The sequence below is a fragment of the Sciurus vulgaris genome (genome assembly GCF_902686455.1).
Source record: "Sciurus vulgaris genome assembly, chromosome: 8".
NCBI lineage: Eukaryota > Metazoa > Chordata > Mammalia > Rodentia > Sciuridae > Sciurus > Sciurus vulgaris.
Genome location: NC_136468.1, coordinates 91,981,543 through 92,000,794, shown reverse-complemented (window position 1 = coordinate 92,000,794; position 19,252 = coordinate 91,981,543). Strand labels below are relative to the sequence as shown.

General features: G+C 52.4%; 1 protein-coding gene across 9 annotated transcripts in view; it reads right to left on the bottom strand.

Annotated features, from left to right (window-relative positions):
• Positions 1-19,252, bottom strand: part of ADCYAP1R1 (ADCYAP receptor type I) — a 56,927-nt gene that overhangs the window by 24,643 nt on the left and 13,032 nt on the right. For 4 of the 9 annotated variants that reach the window (XM_079152361.1, XM_079152362.1, XM_079152360.1 and 1 more), the window contains exons 4-8: positions 6,563-6,670; positions 4,207-4,227; positions 3,114-3,155; positions 651-760; positions 17-114 (exon numbers count right to left, since the gene is read on the bottom strand). In XM_079152361.1, the coding sequence (XP_079008487.1) occupies positions 17-114; positions 651-760; positions 3,114-3,155; positions 4,207-4,227; positions 6,563-6,670 (379 nt within the window). The remainder of the gene's footprint in view (positions 1-16; positions 115-650; positions 761-3,113; positions 3,156-4,206; positions 4,228-6,562; positions 6,671-19,252) is intronic. The other 5 variants (XM_079152366.1, XM_079152365.1, XM_079152368.1 and 2 more) reach the window with 3 other exon arrangements.

Sequence of the window (19,252 nt, the reverse complement as noted above, 5' to 3'; positions counted from 1 at the left end):
GTCACTGGAGTCTCACCGGAAGCGACACAGGATGACCATGGCAGTGGTGAGGGTGACGAGGGAGGTGCTGTAGCCGACAGTGTAGAGGGCCTTCACTGACAGGTAGTAATAATCCTGGAGCAGGACACAGGACACACAGGGATCCACATGGGGCAGGCCCTACCCATCCCCCACCCCCTGACCTGCCAGTCTCCCCAGCCACAGTCCGTCCACCACACACCTCTGGGCCTAGCTTCTCCCAGGCTCCTCCTAGCCCTCTGACTTCCACCTCCTCTATGCCCAGCCCTTGCCCAGCATGCACCAGGCCCTGGGTTCCAGCCCAAGCACCTGCTCAAAGCAAGAGCACTAACCAGTCAGTACAGATGGACCCTGTAGTCAGGAGTGGAAGATGGGATGGGGAGGGTCCTGTGGGGCCCAGCATTAACCTCTCAGGTGCTGGGTCCCAGGCAAGACAGTGTCTTAAGTGTCTTAGAAAAGTTACCAGGGCTATGGGGACAGGAAGTAGGGGCTGGAGGATCAGGCAGCATGGCAGCTGCTTCTCAGCCACAGCAGCTGGCTTGGGTACACAGTAGGTGCTCAAGAATGCTATTAGAGACCTGTCTTTTCCCCTGCCCCACCACTTCTATGCCTGACAGGACATAGACACTCACCTGGTCCCCAGTCTCAGAATCATAGTCCTCAAAGCCACAAGCATCAAAGTAATGAGGGAAGGGCTCGGACCAGCCGTACTCCGTGCAGTTCCGGCTAACCACTCCCATGTCTGCAGAGAAGAGAACACTCAGTGAGGCACAGAATGACTTCAGAGAGCCCCAAGATTCAGATGCAAACATTACCGTGTAAGTAGGAACCAGAAACCCATGTGTCCACTGGGAGGCATGGGACAGAGGTCCAAGGAATCAGTGACAGCCGATGGCCCGCAGCTCAGCCTTTACTAAGAGCCATGGAGCTGGAGCAAGTTATCTCTTAACCAAGGGTAAGGGGACTGAGCCTGCGAGTCTGGCAGCCCTGCCGCTCTCCTTGTGGAATATTCCCAAATGCTTGCCAGGAAATGGTCGGGGCCCTGGATCAGTACTTTTCAAAGGTCCATGTGCAGAAGAACCGTCCTGAGACTGATCACAAATGCAGATTCCAGTCCCCGAAGCCTCAGGGATTCTCAGCAGGACATCTGAGTATGTCCAGGAATCACCTCAGGTGACTAGAGTTGTGTCCCGAGCCCACACTACAGGTGGCATTTTCCCTAGCAGCTGACATTCCACATCAATGGGACATCTTGCTTAATTAACAAGGACCAGACCTCCACTGAACTAGCATAGGACCTTATTAAGATATATGCTCCAGTTTGGTTTTTGGTTAAGTTTTGTCTTTCAGGGTTTGCTGGTCTATTTCCTGTCACTTCGTTTTTCTTTTGATTGACTTTAAGGCGGTCTTGTGTGATACTCAGGGGAGCAGAGTGAGGCACAGCCGTGGAGCCATTTGCTAGCTACAAAGAAGCATTCAGCCTGGTTTTCACCCTTCGTGGGGCTGTTTTAGCCTCTCAAGGCTGCTTGGTTCATTTCTTTCTCCCATCACCTCCCCTCTGTGAGGGACAGCCACAGATGATCAGGGAAGGTAAGCAGACCCTTCCTCCAGTCAACACCTCGATGTGGCCCCAGATAGACATCAGCCCCCAGAATGGGTTCCTGGGAGTTACTTGGCCTCTTAGTACACATGGGGATGGTTCTTCCTTTCATAGGACTCAGCGACCAGGAGCACAGGGCACATACTGCTGGACAGAATCCTCCCCTCTGTGACCTGAGCCACCTGTGGGGAGCTAGGAAGGAGACAAGGCAAGCAGTGGGTCAAGGAGACACATGGTAGGAGGTGGAGGCCGAGAGGGGAGGCTCCTCTACCGTTCCAGCCTCCATCCTTGCTGGCAGAACTGGAAGATGGAAGGCCAGTCCTCTTCAGCCAGGAGTCAAGACTCTTTCCTGGGACTTGGAGACATGGGGTAAAGGGCCCTGCCCGGAAGGTGAGTTCTGCCCAGCAGCGGGGACGGGGAGTCTGGTCTCTGTCACCTTTATCACTTCTCTAGTGCTGAGTTCTGTGGACAGGCTGGGGAGGAGCCTGGCAAGCCCAGGCAAAGCCAAAGAGCTCATTTAAATCCCACAGTGTGGTGCCAAGCTCTTCCTTCCTCCATCAGATCTGCTCGGGCTGCCATGTGCAATCCCTTCCAAGTCCCTCTAAATACTTCTTGAGAAAGTCCGACTGCCCCAGGGGAGGCAGTGCCTTGCCTAAGCCCCTACCCTCATCTGGGCTTCCTCTCCTCCCTACTCTGCCTCCTCAAGGTGGTGGGAAGAGGAAAGGGAAGCAGTTTTGAAAAACAATTTTTTATAAAAGTGTCCTGGAGAGAAAAGTCATTTCCTTTCTTTTATTTTCTTCCTTTTTTTTTTTCTTTTTATAGCCTAATGTAGGAAAGTATAAACCTTTTTGTTCCAGAACTGTTCCATGAATATTGTTCTGATAGAAATCTCTGAAAGAGCGCTCTCCAGAGAGTCAGAACCCCGCAGTGACAGTGCCCACATCAGTAGGCTGCTTTGCCCCAGTAGCTTCATAAGAGCCCAGAATTTTAGAACAGAGGTTCCTGAGTGGGTGCCTCCCCACACCAGACCATAAAACACACCTGGACATCTGGCTAGCAATTCCCATGCTCATCCTGAGGCTGAGTAAATCAGAGACTCTGAGAGTGAGGCCCTAGAATCTGTGTTTTAACCAGCCCAGGAGATGACTGGGATGTGCAACTTTAAATTAGGGTTGAAAACCTCTAGTCTACATACTGGAGTTCAAAACTATCAGGAACCATCTACTACAGGGGTTCTTTGCTTAGAATCCACAAAGGAGCTTCAAGAGATCTGCAGCTCCTGGGAAATTGTAGGTACCATGTTCTGCCTTTGCACCTAAGTGCAGTTTGCCCATGGAGACAAGCTGTACCTGTATCTCGAAAGTGACCAACCAGTCTTAGAGATCACAGAGCCACAGAGGGCAGAGCCCAGCCTGCAATGGGACTCTCAAAGCTCCCATGTCAGCAGACGCCCTCCGGTCAGCCAGCCCATGGTGGGTCCCAGCCTGTCCCTTACCTGAGAGACCCAAGGAGTTACTGCCAGCAAAATCAAACTCTCCTGTAAAACACAGATGTGGGCATGTGTCAAAATGCCTGGTTGATTAACTTGCCACGTTACCACTATCTACCTTCCCTGATATGCCTGGTCTGGAGGGCCTGGGGGCGGGGTCAAGAGGCAGCATCAGGCACAGCGGCTGCACACCCTTCTGACTCACCACACCTTCTGACACCCATCTCATTGGTTTTGCATTTCTTGGATGCTCAGGATGGTCCATGACTCAGCCACCCACCCCCACCCCAAGGAAACAGGAAATGGGCCCTGCGCTGTCAGGAGGCTGGGAGGGACTCCTGGAGAGTGGAGAGGAAGGAGAAGGAATGGAAAAGGGCAAAAAAACAGCAACATGGGTCCAGGACTTGGAGTTTCTTTGGTGCTCATCTCAGTCTCCAGACACCACTCTTCATCAAAGGGAACCCAGAACTCCAAAGACTTCATCCCCAGAATTTTACTCCTTCTCTCCTTACTCTTTATTCCCATTTCCACCCTCTCCTTATGCCCGAATCCCATGCTAGCCTAGCAATGAACCCACATTTTTCTCCCTATTTCTCAAAATCCTGTTTCCAAGCAGACATGCCATCTCCTCCAGGAAGCCTCCCATGATCTCACTGCTCTGCCCACGTGCTACATCATTAGGTCTCTTCTGTTCTCTGTACATTCCTGTACATTCCAACTTCTCAGCAACTAGGGATGTCAGCACCTGGAAGGACTCACTCACAGGTTCAGGCCCGCGTGTACATGTGCACATGCTTAGGCACACACATGGGCTTGCTTTCTACCTTCTCCATTGGTGAATCTAGTCTTTCCAAACAAGTTCCTGAGGGCCTGGAAGCCAAGGGCTGTGTTCTCCATCGCTGCCACCTTCAGGGTGGCTGAACTAGGGTGTGGGGAGGGGAGAAGGAGAGAAGAACCTGGTCCCTGAGGAGCCTGCCATTCCACCCCAACTCAGTGCTGATCCCAGCAGACAGAGCCTGGGATCTTCTGAGGCTAGGCTCTGCTACATACACAGATGGACAGATGGACAGCGGTCTGTCCTCACCAAGGTTCCTCTTACCGATGGTTTCCGTCTCCCAGACTGCAACAGAAAGAGAGAGAAAGAGAGAAAGAAAGAAAATGCAGAGGTAAGCGGGGGTCTGCAGTGGGGGTCTGCTCTCACTGATCACTTCCTCTTCCTCCCCACCCCCAAACTCTGGAAAGAGTTCTGCAGGGGGTGCAGGAGCAGGACTAGAAGCTGGGCACCAGCAGGCAGGGGAGACTTCTCCCTCCACCTCCAGAACAGAAATGCGCAGAGGCATCGGGAGGAGGAGAGAGGGTGGGGCTCCTACATGTCCAACATCTCCAAGGTCCTGCATGGCCGCACTACCACTGGAGCTTCCTGGGAACCGAGAAGGCAAAGGAGACACCCAACCCACACTTCTAAGCGGAAAGGCAAGCCCCACCAATCAAGGCTGTGAAGAGAGGTGCTGAAAGGCCCTGCCTTAATGAACCATTAGGAATGGGGTGTCACCTCACCACCCCACTGCTGAGGGAGGGAAGCCGGAGGAAAGTGTATCTCCAGGAAATCTCACTTGACTACAGATTCTTTTTGCCTTTTGTAGCAAGAAGCGTTCTTGGCATGGAATCTGATCCAGAGTAGATGTTCAGGAAACTTTAAATAAATGACTGAATGGAAGCCATACATGCATGGGGGAAGTGACTAAGTTGGTTTCTAAAGGAATGAATGAGGAACAGGGCTGAATCACAGGCTGCCACTGTGCCTCGAAACCCTCCATTCACCGTACTCCTCACTCTAGCCCGCCCTGCCAGTCTCCTCCACCAATATTCACTCTCTGGCCTGCTCTGGGTCACTCAAAGTCCCGAAGCCCTTGGGATGGGTAATTCACCCACCACCCTCCTTCTGCGCTGGCAGAGGTCTGGAGGTGTGAGGGATGTGGGACAAAGCAAAGTGGGGGTATGTGGTAGATAGACCCTATCTTCTTGGAATGGGAGCCAGGGATGAGACCTGGGACTCCAACATGTGCCACTACCTCTCTTTGCCACCTCCTGCAAATCTCTTGCCCTCCAGGATGCTGGAGTGTGAGGCTAGAAATTGAATTTGCTTTTTACCTCTCACACAGAACAGGACACCCCCAGTGGAGATGCAGCCATTAGGGTTTACTTTTTTTTTTTTTTTTTTTTTGTACCAGGGATTGAACCCAGGGATGCTCAACCACTGAGCCACTTCCCCAGCCTTTATTTTTATTTTTTGAGACAAGATTTTGCTAAATTGCTTAGGGCCTCGTTAAATTACTGAGGCTGGCTTTGAACTCACGATCCTCCTGCCTCAGCCTCCCAAGCCACTTGGGCCTTGTCTTGTTTCCCTGCCCCATGTCTTGGTATCCTGCATCACAGAGCTCAGCTACTGTGTCTACGGCACAAGGTAGACACAATCTGGGGCCCCCAGAGTTCCCCACAGAATTTCAATGGCCCCAGAGATCTCAAACTCAGGCATGCCCAAAACTGACTTCCTTGTGACCCCCACTCAGCCAACCTTCCCTGGCAGGGAGTGTGCCATCATGTACCCATGCCCACACTGGCGTCCATAAGTCACGGACTACACTGTTTCCACTGTGCCTAGGGTCCTCTCCTGGGCAGCCCAGGAGTCCCTGGAGGCCAGGACACCCATCTTTGTCCTCTCCTGAGCCCTCAGAACTGCCTAAGGGCAGCGAGGGCTGAGAAAATGCTTTGCTTAGCAGACATGGGGGCCTGCCTGCTGTGAGGCCTGGCCACCGGGCCCATATCGAGTGGCCTGCGAGTGTGGACGTGGGTGGGTGTCATGAGCCTGACTGCATTCGTCACACTCCCACTCGGCCTGAGGGTGTCCAATTGCAGATCCCTGTCCACGCATCCCTCGGACCTCTGAGAATCTCTGTGGCTGTGTGACAGCAATGACAACATCAGCTAACATTTACCACTGAAAATTCAGGATGTGCCAAGTCCTGCACTACATAATGATCCACATGTGTGACCTCACTTTAGCCTCAGAGACACCCTGTGAGGGAGCCCCATGCCATATTCCCACCTGGCAGACCAGGAACTTAGGGGAGAGGAGTGAACTGCTTTGCTCAAGGTTCTTAGGAGGGTGAGAGACAGAGCTGGCATCCACCTCACACCCCAAAGCCCGGCTTGCTGCCAGCCACGCCGAGGCACACCCAGGTGTCCCTGGGTACTGAGTGCCATGTTGCAGGAGAGCTCGCAAGTCCCTCCAAGTGCATGAGGGGCTGTGGTTCCATCAACACCCCCATCGCATGCTCTGGAGCAAAGATATCTGCTCACAGGGTGGCCAGTCCTTGGTGCTTGTCTTTGGGAGCCTGGGCTGAGTCCAGAGAGCAGGTTAGACTGGTGTGGCCTAAAGACTGGGCTCTACCCACCTTGGTCTGGGTTGAAGATCCGGAAGACATCGGGGCAGCTGACAAGGACCATCTCACCTACATGGGCGGGCTTCCAGCAGGTGATATTGTCCCACATACCTGGGCAGCCTGGGGGAAGAGAACCATAATGAGCATGGGTCCAGTCACACACACACGCACACACACAAATACCACGTGTGCCCACACACTATTCACACAGCACGCACAACCAGCTAAACATGTGCACGCACACACATGTGTGACCTCACTTTAGCCTCAGAGACACCCTGTGAGGGAGCCCCATGCCATATCCCACAACACACGCTCTGATGTGCATGTACACGTGTACAGCACACACGCCACACACGTACACTCACACCTGTATTACCCACCACCACACAGACACAGAGGCTCACGAGCCAGGCTCTTGCTGAGGGTGGTGGGAGCAGCTGAAGTGGGAAGCGGACTTCCTGTCTGAGGCAAGGCTCAGGCCTGTACCTGAAAACCCCTCAAAGAGATGAGGTGCAAGCCTCTGCAGGTGGTCCTGGGATGGAAAGGGGGCCTCACCTGTCCCCTAGTCCTGCAGGATGGTGCAGAGGGAAGAAGCACCAGGCCAGGACAGGACCCCTAAGAAAGAGACTGCTGGGAGTCTCCAGCAGCCCCGCCCACACAACCTGGTCCAGCCTCCCTGCCTCTTCCAGCAGCCTCACCAGTGCCAGCCAGCACTGTGTGGTCTGGCCTCAGCTCTGCCCTTCAGTGGGGGTTGCCCGCCCTAGAGGTGGGGCTGGAAGTACTTGCAGGGCAGGCCTGGATGGAGCCTGCAGTTGGCATCCAGCTGGCACCTGGAGGAGGAGCACAAATTCTCAGATGGGAAGGGAAAGCCACCCAGGCAGAAGGCTGCGTGTGCAGGCTGGAACTGTGAAAGGACTTGGAGCCTTGGAGTGGGAAGAGAAGGAGGAGGCAGGGACCACTGTGGGGAGGCCAGCACCATGTCACAGGGTCAGGCTGACGGAGAGGGTGGCAAGGAGGCGCCGAGAAGTGTTTAGGGATCCTGAGAATCTGGTGACTCACAGGACGTGAGTTGTGAGGAAGAGGAATGGGGTTTTTGGATTTGGGGAGCTCAGGAGCCCCGCTGTCCCCTCTGCCTACTGTATACTCTCTCTCCTTCCAGCCACTGCCAGCCTCCTGTTCATTATCTCCGTCCCTCCTCTATTCTGAGCAGATCTCACCAATGTCAATGGTGACCTATTTGCTGCCAAATTCAAAGGACAATTTCAGCACTTTGCTGGCTGCCCTGCCCTAGCCACCTGCCATCATTCCAGATGAGTTCCCTCCACTCAGGTTCTTAACAGAATGACACGCCCAGTCCTCTGTTTCCAGCCACTCCCCAAGGGCTGAGCCCATGGCCACCTACCTTGCTGGACATTCCCACCTTGGGGGACCCAAGACCACTCAAAAGCAGAAGGAGCAGTCCTTGCCTCTCCTCAGCACCATCCAGCCCCAAAAGCCTGGGAGCCGCACCCCACCTCCTTCCACCTCCTTCTTTGTGGTCTGTAACAAATCGTGCTGAATTTCCCTCCAGAGGATTATGGAGTCCGTCACCCTTCCCTGGGACCACAGTTAGAGCCTCCTCTTGCCTCTCCACCCACCCCACACAGCTATGACTGTACGTTTTTCAAAATGAGTATCCAGCTAGGTTGCACACACCCCACCAGCAGTTAAAAGCTTTCCGTGCTCTTAGCACCCCAATTCTTCAGCCGAGTCCCACGGTCCCACTGTTTGCCTGAACTCCAGCATAAAGGAAGTGATGAGAAAAGGAAGTGAAGTAAGAAGGTCACAGAGGGGGCCAGCCTGGGGATCTTCACGGGCATCTACAGGGTACACCAAGGAAGTACACCGAGATGCAGTTAGGCAGTGTGCCAAGGTGCAGTGGGGTGGCAGAAGCACAGCACGTCACACTGCAGAGTAGTGTCAGGAAAGAAACCTAGTCTGCAGAGAGTCCCTGGGCCACAGAGACAGCTTCCATGTCACATCAGGGAGGCAAGTGGCCTCCAGCATTCCACTTCACTGGGTTGCTAGGAGGACTAATGAGTTCCTACATGGAAAGTTCTACAAATAGCACCAGGCTCACTCCCTGCAGGCCCACTGTTGTCATTAGCATCAATTTCATTGTTGCAATTAGGTGTCCCTGTACAGGTGCTAGGTAGGGGAGGGGACTTGGAGCAGGCCTCATGAGGCCATGGTCTCTGTCAGGGTCCATGCTGTTGGGTGCCATTAGGACCCAGAGATATCTATGGCTTTTAAGTGCAGAAAACCTCGTCTCCCAGAATTTAGACCTTCCTATTTTAGAATTCACACCCTGTGACATTGACCGATAGCATTCTGCTCATGGAATGACAGAGTCTAGGAGCTGGGACTACTGTAGAAAGTTGAGTACAGTACACCAAGAGGGCAAGGACACTGAGGGCTCCATGAGAGGAGCCAGCCCTGGTTCCCAGGAATAGGCTGTTGTCAGTGACGCCTGTCTACCCACTACAGCAGGACATCTAGCCAGCACACCGTTGGCTGTGACATTATGTCCTTGAAAGAGACCCAACAGCCCATCCTTGGCCACCACAGCCTGTGTTGACCGTGAAGCAGCCATGGAGCGTGACCATGTCTGGCCCACGCCCTGGGGGCCCCAGCCAACAGATGTTCCCGTAATGTGGAGCGTTAAGCCCTGGCACAGCCAGCTGGTGCTGCCAGCTGACGCTGCTAAGGTTGGGGGCGGGGGCAACTTCAGGACAGCGAGCAGAGATGTGAGGGCAGAGGGGCAAGGAGGGAAGTAAGAGCCAGGTAGGTGGCATGAGGGGTGACAGGGGCTCCTGGGCTGGAGGTGTGGTGGCAGGGCAGGGGTGCATTCTCCTGATGATCACTTAGAGTGCCTTCCATGTGCCAGGGACCACCTAGGCACCAGGATACAGGACTGAAGAAAACAGACAAAGCTGTGAAGTTTACATTTGAGGGCAGAGCCAGGGAAGGGTGGGGTCTTCTGCACTGGAAGTCTCAGACTTGTGTTCTGGCCACCTCTGTCATGGTTCACATTCCTGATGTGCCCATCAAGGGCCTTGTGTCCCTTGAGACTCCCAAATCTGAGTGACCAGAGCTCAAATCGGGAACAGAGATTCCCCAAGGACTTGCTGGTGCCTCAGGGATGGTTGGTACAGGCAGAAGCTGCCCTCCAAGGGGCCCTGGCCAAGGCTCCCAACCCAACCCCACCACATGACCTGGGAAGGCTAAGGATCCCTGTACCATAACTCGCCAAGTCTTCATGGTGCCTTCATCTGTCCCCATCCTGGCTTCCCTCCAGAGTCCTAGGGGCAACTCCTGTGGCACCAGAGTAGATAGAAACCCTAAAACGAGACCTGGTGACCCAGGCCCTAATCCCAGTGTCTGGTTTGGTGGACATCCTTGAGCCATAGGGAACTCACGACCTTGGAGCTGAGGAGAGCAGGAGGGGGCTTTTGAGAGGGCCTTAGGTTTCTCCAGCTGAGGACAGCAAGGTATTTTCCTGCCACTCACATAAAATGCGACCAGTTTCCACATTCCCATTCATTTCACACTCCAGTCTCTCAACACATCTTAGGTTGATGGGTCTGGAAGCTCAAGGATGCCTTTTCTCCTTTCTCCTCTCCCTCCTACTTTTATCCTATCTTTTTTTCTCTTCTCCCTGTTCTATTCCCGTCCCCCTTATGATCCATATGTAAGAAATACAAGTCAGACTCTGCAGAACAGTACAGGAGGGAAGAGAAAGGATCTTCCTCTGCTTCACAGAACTCAGAGTCTGCTGGATCATGCTAATGGTTTTGGAGGTTATGCTAAATGCTAAAATGCTGCCAGGTGGTATCTTAGTTTCCTATTACTGCTAAAAGTTTGTAAGCAAACTTACTCTCTTCAAATGGCACAACGTATTAGTTCTGGAGGTAAGAGGTCTGAAAAGGGTCTCAATGGGCTGAAGTTAAGGTGTCCGCAGGTCTGCACTTTTGAAGGTCCTAAAAGGGGAATCTTTCAACTTTTCCAGATCCTAGAGGCCACCTGCATTTCTTGGCCTAAGGTCCCCTTCCCTTATCTTCAAAGTCAGAAGCTTAGCATTCTCAAATCTCTCTCCCTTTCTGACCCTCTTGTCTTCTTTCACTTAGAAGGACTTATACTGTCTCTGCTCAAATAAGCTGGGATAATCTCCCCATCTCAAGACCCTTAACATAACTGCATATCCAAATTTGCATCCCTTTGCCATGTAAAGTCACATTCACACAGCTCTGGGGATTAGGATGTGCCTTCTGTCTCTGGGCAGTGGCAGAGTCCTTATTCTGCCTACCAGAGAGGTTTTAAAACAAGCATTCACTCGATCTCATTCGGTGGTGTGTGGAGACAATACATTTCAAGAGCCGAAAGAAGACATGAAAGACATGTCAGAATCCAGGGGAGGGATGAAGGAGTTTGACATGCAGGGATGGCAGCAGAGATGGAGAAGAGTCCTGTGTAGGGCAGTGTGGAGACAGGAATGACAGGTCCTGGTGACAGACCGGCTGGCCATGGTGCCAGAGATGATTAGTGCTCACCCATATCTATACGTGACTTATCACATTCTGAGTTCTGAGCCATGGCAAGTGGCAGGAAGGGATGAACTAGTCTCTAAAATGCCCCTCACTGGCTTCCGCAGCCTTTGTCTCTCTTCCTTCTCTGTAGGACCCTTGGATGTCACATGCAGCGTTCACATGAGGGTGGCAGTTTTCCCATTTGGGAGGTGTCTGAATCACTGATAAACTACCAGGGCTCCACCTCCACTCTGCTGGCCACACTGGCCTGTAACATATTCAAGCAAGAAATGTCACTGTGCTATATCTCTGAGACTGTGAGGTTGATTTGTCACTGCTGCTTGGTCTACGCTATCCTGAGTCACACAGGGAAGGGGAGAGAGGTACCGTGATGTCACCCAGGTTTCTGGCTTGGGTTGTCTGGATGGATGGATGAATGGATGAACTGACAGATAGACAGTTGGAAGGATGAATGAATATGCTATTTACCACAGTGGGAAGGGCTGGGCAAGCAGCAGATGGAGGGGAAATTTTTTTTTTTTTTTTTTTTTTTTGAGACCAGATCTTGCTGAGTTGCCCAGGTTGGCCTTGAACTTGCAGCCCTCCTGCCTCAGACTTCCTAGGAGCTGCAATTACAGACCTGTGCCACCATGCCTGGCTGTAGGAGGAATTAGGCAAGTTGGAAATAAAGACTTTGGTCTGGTATATGTTTAGTTTGAGAGGCGCTAACAGCAGAGTGGAGACAGATATCAAACAGGTGGTTAATAAATCTGGGGTTGCTGGGTGTGGTGTCTCAAGCCTGTAATCCCAGTGGCTCAGGAGGCTGAGGCAGGAGGATTACAGGTTCAAAGCCAGCCTTAGCAACTTAGCCAGACCCTGTCTCTAAATAAAATATTTAAAAGGGGCTGGGGAATGTGGCTCAGTGCTTAAGTGCCCCTGGGTTCAATCACCAGTACCAAAAATTTTTTTTAAAAGTCTGGGTGCCACAGCAGTCAGAATTGGATATAAGGACTGGGTGGGGTCAGCAGGGATGCTATTTAGGCCATGAACTGGATGGTTCAGCAAGACAGTGGAGCTCAGAGAAGAAAGAGGGAGAATATCCTGGCTCCGACAGAAGAGGGAATGCCAACGTTTAGAAGAGGAGCTGGCAGGGAAGACTGAGGAGGGAAACCAGGACAGGAAAGCGCCACGGCAGCCAGGAAAGCATGTTGCAGGGAGAAAACAGTCAAGTGCAGCCAGCATCCAGTCTCCTCCCCTTCTTCCTCCTCCAGAGAAGGCCAAGCATCAAGAGACCTCTCCACTTCCCGCAGACTTCCCTTTCCACCTCTCCTATCATCCCGTAACTCTAAGCCAGCCCCGCCCCAATGCCTCCTGGCTTGATCTGCGCAGGCCCCGCTGTGGAACTTGGTCAGAGGAATTTGGGCAGTGGGCAGCCAGCGATTCTGCACACTCTCTGAAATGTTCCTACCTAGGACATGCTACAAGTAGCCAAGGGATGGCAGTGACTCGTGACAGCAGGAGGGATAGAGACCACTTAGGCAGGTCAGACTGAGAGAGAGTACAAGAGCTATTAGCCTTCAGCTGGAACAAAATAAGGAGCTAATCTCAGGTTGTCATGGCAATGATTTTGTCCAGTTCCAGATAGTGTTCAGAACTCCTAAGACCAGGGATGCCAGAGCAACAGACAAAGCCGTGGTCCTTCCCTTAAAAAGGCACCGCAGGTATTGTGAGAACGAGGCCCCCATCTGAGCGTATAATTCAAAGATTAAAATATGATTCAATTTACTGAAATTCACTTTATAGCCAAGGCTTCAGTTCCATACAATGAGGACTGCCCCCCCGCTCCACAAGAGGTGAGTACTGGAGGGGAGAGGAAGGACCAGACACAGCCCTCCCCCTTGGAAGTCAGAGGTTCTCAAAGTGTGACCCCAGGCCAGCAACACCACTTGAAAACTAGGAATAAGAAATGCAGGGGATGGGCGTCAATAATCTGCATTTAACAAACCTCCAGGGGAGTCTGTTATATGCTCGAGTTCCGGAACGACCCAGCTAGGAAGACATAGGTCTGGACAGAAATGGAGCCCTTTGTCAGATTTGGCATTGAGCCCTACAGGGAGCCCTATTTTCCTCAGAGCAGAGCAAGAGAACCTGCAGACACCTGTTTCCCCATGCCTGGTGCCTGCTCATCCTTGAGCAACTTCAAGGATCAGACCACAAGCTCATTCTGCTTCAAGGATGGAGAAGCCCTGGTCTGGTGCTGAAGTGGTTCCCTCCTCCAGGCCTCTCCCCTTCTGATGAAGGTGGAGGAGCTGATATGAGGCACCTGGCATTCTGGACAGGGTTCAGAAGACCCTCTTCCATCTGCTCCAGCATGTGGGGTCCCGTGCAGAACTATACCTGCACAACCCCGCCAGGAGGCAGGGATGGCTTCCAGGCTGACGGGAATCAGTAGCCCTGGGAAGAGGAGGTGCTGGCTGTCCCTGGGTTGGCGGGTTGCCCCAGGACAGCAGCGGGAACAAAGCGCCTCCCAGCAGGTGCTGCCTGAGGGCTGCAGGGCCCCGGGCACTATGTGGTGGAGCAGCAGTTCCCACGCACAGCAGTCCTCTCTCCGCCTCTTCTGGCCACAAGAGCACTGCCGCAGAATGGCACCCCCTGGCTGGGGTGGCAGACCTGGATACTGGCCCAGAGTTGGCTCTAACCCTGGTGAGACTCGCCAGTTGACTACCACCTCTGGCCTCAGCGGCTCTGTGTCACATGACAGAGCTGGGCTAGGGTTGGTTCAAATCTCATTCAGCATCCAGGAGTTTGGAATGAGATGAAGACCTCTCCCTTCTTCTCCAGAAACTCCTTCAAGACGTGTAGAGGATGTTAAAAAAAAATCCAGTCAGAGAGCAAGTTGCTTCTTCTGTCCGTGGCCACCTCCCTGCCTGTATCTTTGGCTTCTCCAGTTGCCTGCAGAGCTCTGGTGGCCTCCACTCTGAAGGTCACCATACACATTACCATCCCATGTTCTCTCTGGGACAGTGGTTCCAGAATGAGCAAAGAGCCAGAGCTTGAGGGAGTGCAGATGGCTTCCCAGAAACCCCCTACCCGCAATCAAACAGTGCCACACGCCCACCCCTCACCTCTAACACACCAGGGCCAACTGATCTACTTTACTAGACCTAAAAGACGATAGGGAGAAACTCAATGTACATAAGCATATGAAAACCATGTACAGCCACATACTACATCACAGTGTTTATGTCAGTGATGAACACACACACCACAGTGGCTCCGTAATATTACAATGGAGCTGAAAACTCCAAAGGCTGAGTAACGTCACAGTCACTGCACTGTATGTAACACAGTGCATGACTCCTGCATTCGTGGTAAAACAAACCTGCACCACCAGTCGTTTAAAAATATGCGGGAAGGAATGATAGTGGAGTGAAACAGACATTATTACCTCATGTATGTACAGACTGCATGACCAATGTGATCCTACGATATGTATAATCAGAAAAATGAGAGATTACACTCCATTTATATATGATCTATCAAAATGTATAAATGCATTCTACTGTCATGTACAACAAATTAGAACAAAAAAATTAAAAAAAATTTAAATTAAAAAAACAAATAAAGGTCTGGGGATGTGACTCAGTGGTTAAGCATTCCTGGATTCAATCCCCAGTATATATGTATATATATGAATAAAAAAAGAACAAGAAGTGGCCATATAATTTGAATTGGACAATACAATATGGGAAGAAGTGACATGATGCTTCCGGGCAGAGGCTGTGAGATTCAGAACATGGTTTGCTATGTCCCCTTTCCTGCTGTAGTGGCCATGCATGTTCAAGATGGTGACTGCTCCATCCACCTAAATCCTGGACTGAGTGAGCCCCCAGCTGACATGCAGTAGAAGCAGAGCATGAGTGATAAGTAAAATGTTGCTATGCTAAAAAAAATGTATAACTCATGCCATGATGTACAGTACAAAGTACTTGATGACAGACAGCTATGCTGCTGGTTTTCATACTCACCACACTATAATTTGCACCATTTTAGATTGTACCTCTACTTATCAAAGTTTACTGTAAAACTGTATGCCACTCTCTGCAGCCTCATGCGTCTTACAGTCACAGCATCTCCTGGTGGAGACAAGGGGCCATGTGGAGGGACTGGCCTGTAGCACCCAGGCTGTGCAAGTGCACCATGAGGCACCACCCACCACCAAATCACAGATGAAGCAGTTCTAAGAGGGTTTCACTATTGCCCATGGATTCTCAACCCTGGATCCTCTTCAGAATCACCGAGAGGATTTTAACACATACCAACGTGGAGGACCCTGTACAAATGCTAATGATTCTGGGCTGGGGAGGGCCTGGACATCAGCATCTTTCAATGTCCCAGGGAGCTATCATGGACTGCACCATGCCCAGGGGTCACTGCTCATATTGCACAAGTGTGTTTAATTTGGAGCCACAAAGCCCAGCTCCAGCCAAGGACACTCCTAGGAGCAGGCTTGAGGCTCCTATGAGGCTCAGGGTAAAATTAAGGCCTTGCTTGGCAGCTGACAGTGGGATAACACTGTCCTTGAACTTAAGCCCTGCAAAGGAACCCAGAGGCTGCCTGTTCTAAAGCCCCAAGAGGGTCCTGCAACCTCAGTCTGCAGAGACAAGCTTTTCAGACCACAGAGCAGATGCAAGCTCCTTCTAGGTCAGCCTTCCCCAACAGGTCTCCCTTTGTCCTGCTCCCTGCCCTTCTCCTTCCCAAGCAGGTCACCGGAAGCTGAGAACCTGCACTATTCTGGTTCTTGGAAAAATGAACGCCCTCCAGCCCTCACTAGCTAAGAAAAGTGCAGGCCTGGGGCACACACCCAAGGCCTGCCTCTCCCAGCTCCACTCTCCAGTCTCACTTCAACTTCCTCTGCTGCCATCTAACCTTTCCCTCCAACAAGAAGGAGAGAAGGGCGGGTACCTCCTCATTCCTGAGCTGCAGTGCAGTGCAGTGGCAGAGAGGGTGGCTCTGGAACCATCCAAATGCACACGGTTCCACCTTCTGTGTGGGCTCAGTTGGTAGCAGGCAAGGAACTAAAGGCTCTGTCAGAGCAGCCTCATCTGTACTACACCAGTAGAAACTGTCCAGCCCAGAGGTGGTACAGTTTACATGAGCGTATGCTGTGTACATGGAGAAGCCACGGACTGGCTTGAAGTACTGGTTGTGATGCTCCCTGCCACCTGCCACTCACCTCTTTCCCTTCCCACCTTCACTCAGGCCATCCCCACCTGGCTCACTGGCCCGCCTTTCTTCCTTTCCTCCTTTCCTCCTTCCCTAAGAGGTCCAAGCAAGCCCCCAGCTCCCCACTGCTCTTCCAGAAAGCCTTTGTGGACTATTCCAAGTGGCATGCCTACAGAAGTCTCCACATGTCACAACCCTGGAAGCCCTCATGCTGCGACATGACCACTTGTAATAACCTTTGTCTCTGCTGAGAACTTAGTAAACCCACCACCATCCTTTGCCCTTTCCACTGACTTTGTCATTTAACACAATAATCCTATGTGGTAGGTATTATTTTTTCCTCCATTTTGCAGACAAGAAAATTAAGGCATTTAGTGCCCTTCTAAGGTCCCACAGCTGATGATCTGGGAACAAGTGCTAGGTTCCAAGCATGTGTGTCCTAGTGGCTGCCTGGGTTCAAGGTCCACCTCTATCCCTTAATGGACTGCATCCATAAGCAAGGTGCATAACCTCCTTTGATGCCTCAGCTTCCTTATGTATAAAACGGGCGCTCATAGATCCAGCCCCCTAAGTTGCTTTGGTGATTGAATAAAGCACTCACACGGTACCTGAAATACAGTAAGCCTGTATAAAGTATTTGGCCATTAACATGATCCATTCCACCCTCCTCATTTTAGAAAAGGAGATTGTAAAGCCCAGAGTCACAGTGTCAGTGGTCTCACTGGGCCCTCAGGGTCCCCCTCTTTACTGATAGCTGTTCTTTCCTTCTGCTTAATTCACTCTCAGCCCTATCCTATGAAGTCCTGCCCTCTGACTCAAGGGAGGGCAGAGATAGGGAAGAGATGTGAGACTCTCCTCTCCTCTAGCAGGTCATGGGAGGGCAAAGCCTTCTCTCTCTCTCTCTCCAACCCTCCTTCCTTCAGAAGATATCTATGTCCTTACCTCCTGAAGAACTCTTCACTCCCTGCCCCCTCTAGGCCTAGGCTGCCCATCCCTACATTCACCTACCCAATGAGAAATTACTTCTCCCCTGAATTCCCAGCACACTGGCTCCAGCTCTCCCCACTGACTCTGACCTCTCTGAACCTGACCTCAGGGCTATCATGTTTTTGCATTCCCCTGACCCTGGCCTTGCCTCACTCCACCCAGGCCAGACATCTAAGAACCCAACTCTTCCTGTGAGTTCAATAGGGGAAGGAAAGGTGAATGAATAGGGAGAGAAGGAGCCAGAGAGTGGATGAACGAACGACCCAGGGGCGGGTGTGTGTGTGAGTGAGTGTCCTCCACAGGCTTCAGGTCCCCACCCAATTCAGGTCTGGGAGTGATCTGTGCCATCCCTGCTTCACAGGGTCCCTGAGGAGGGCCCAATGAAGTCCTGGGGAAGCTGTAGGGATGCCAGCCCAGTGGGGGCCGGCCACAGCTGTTCCACTACCTCCACCTCCAGTGGAAATGGACATGAAATGTGCAGACACCCACTCCCTGGGACAACCAGCCCTGGGACTGGCTCACCCCGCACCCCACACAGGGCTGCAAAGAGGGGACTCAGTTCCCCCAGAGGTCAGGCACCTACCTCCTGGCCTCTTGTCCCGATGGCCCCCTGGCCAGGAATGTTCTCTTGTTCACCCACTCTCAATTCTCAGCTGTGGTCAAATGCCCACCCATCCCTGGGGCCTAGCTCAGGGGTTCTCAGCTTCAGCTTCTCACTAGAAGTTTCTGAATCTGACAGAGACTGCATGAGGCTCTGACTGAATCTGCTGGATCACGGTTTGAACACATTCTTCTAAAAGCTCTCCTGGCAATCCTGGCATACAGCCAGGTTTGAAGCCAAGGATCTAGGTTCAATGTCACCTTCCCCATCAGCCCCTCCCCATCTCCTCACAGAGGACTTACCTCTTGATCCTGCCCTGAGCACACTTGCCGTGAGACCTCCCCAACACTAGTCAGCTTGTCCTGGGACAGTGTCTGTCCCTTCATCTCGCTCTCTTGCTTCAGCCAGGTCATCCCTGTGGGCAAGCCTATCTTGTCCTCTCTCAGTCCAGGGTCCAACAGATGGGTATAATTAAATGGCACCCAGCTCTCCCCGTGGTCCCTGCCTCCACCCCACCCCTAACCTCTACTCTTGCCAGCTGGATGCTTGTGCTGTTCCACCCTGAGACATGTATGCAGGAACAACGGCCCTGGGCTGGGAGGCAGGACACCTGAAATCCAGACCCAGCCATGTGGTCTGAGCATGGGCTGTCCTCAGCGTCCACTTCTCCATCTCACAGATGAGAGATTTGGACTGGATATTTTTCAGATGGTCTTTGAGTTTTCTCCAACTGTACCCATCTGGAAGAGGGTCCCATCTGGCCCCCTTCTATAGTGTCCCTAGTTGGTGGGGCCAAGCATCCACCTTTGCGCTCAGTCAGGGCTACGCAGTGTCCGCTGGCTGTTGGGGCACGCAGGCTCAGCCAGGAGCAGCGCCTTCCCAGTCCGTCTGCACCTAGAAGCAGCTTGCTGAGGAGTTGGGCCCAGCGGGACTGCTACATTTAACTGGACTGGAGATTAATAAAGACTTCAAACAGATGATGCTCAGAAGAGCTGGGCAGATCCAGAGGGAAAAGCGCATCCCTCTGGTCTGAGCAGAGAGCCCCACCTCGGGCAGACACGCAGCCAGCCCTCCAGCAACGGAGTCATGAGCAAGGCTGGAGAGGCCCCTGGAATGCCCCAGCCCCCGAAAGCCCTCAGACAGGAGCAGAGGGCGCCTTCACCTCTCTGGGCCCAGTGGGCCCATCTGCACAGCAGGGGAGTTGGAAGGAGAGGGTGACATGGAACCACTGGGGCTCATCAGGGCTGCACCTATTCCCTGGGACATGTGAAAGGTTGGGAGGCACATTTTTAGTTATCCTTGGGATCAGGGGTGTTGTGG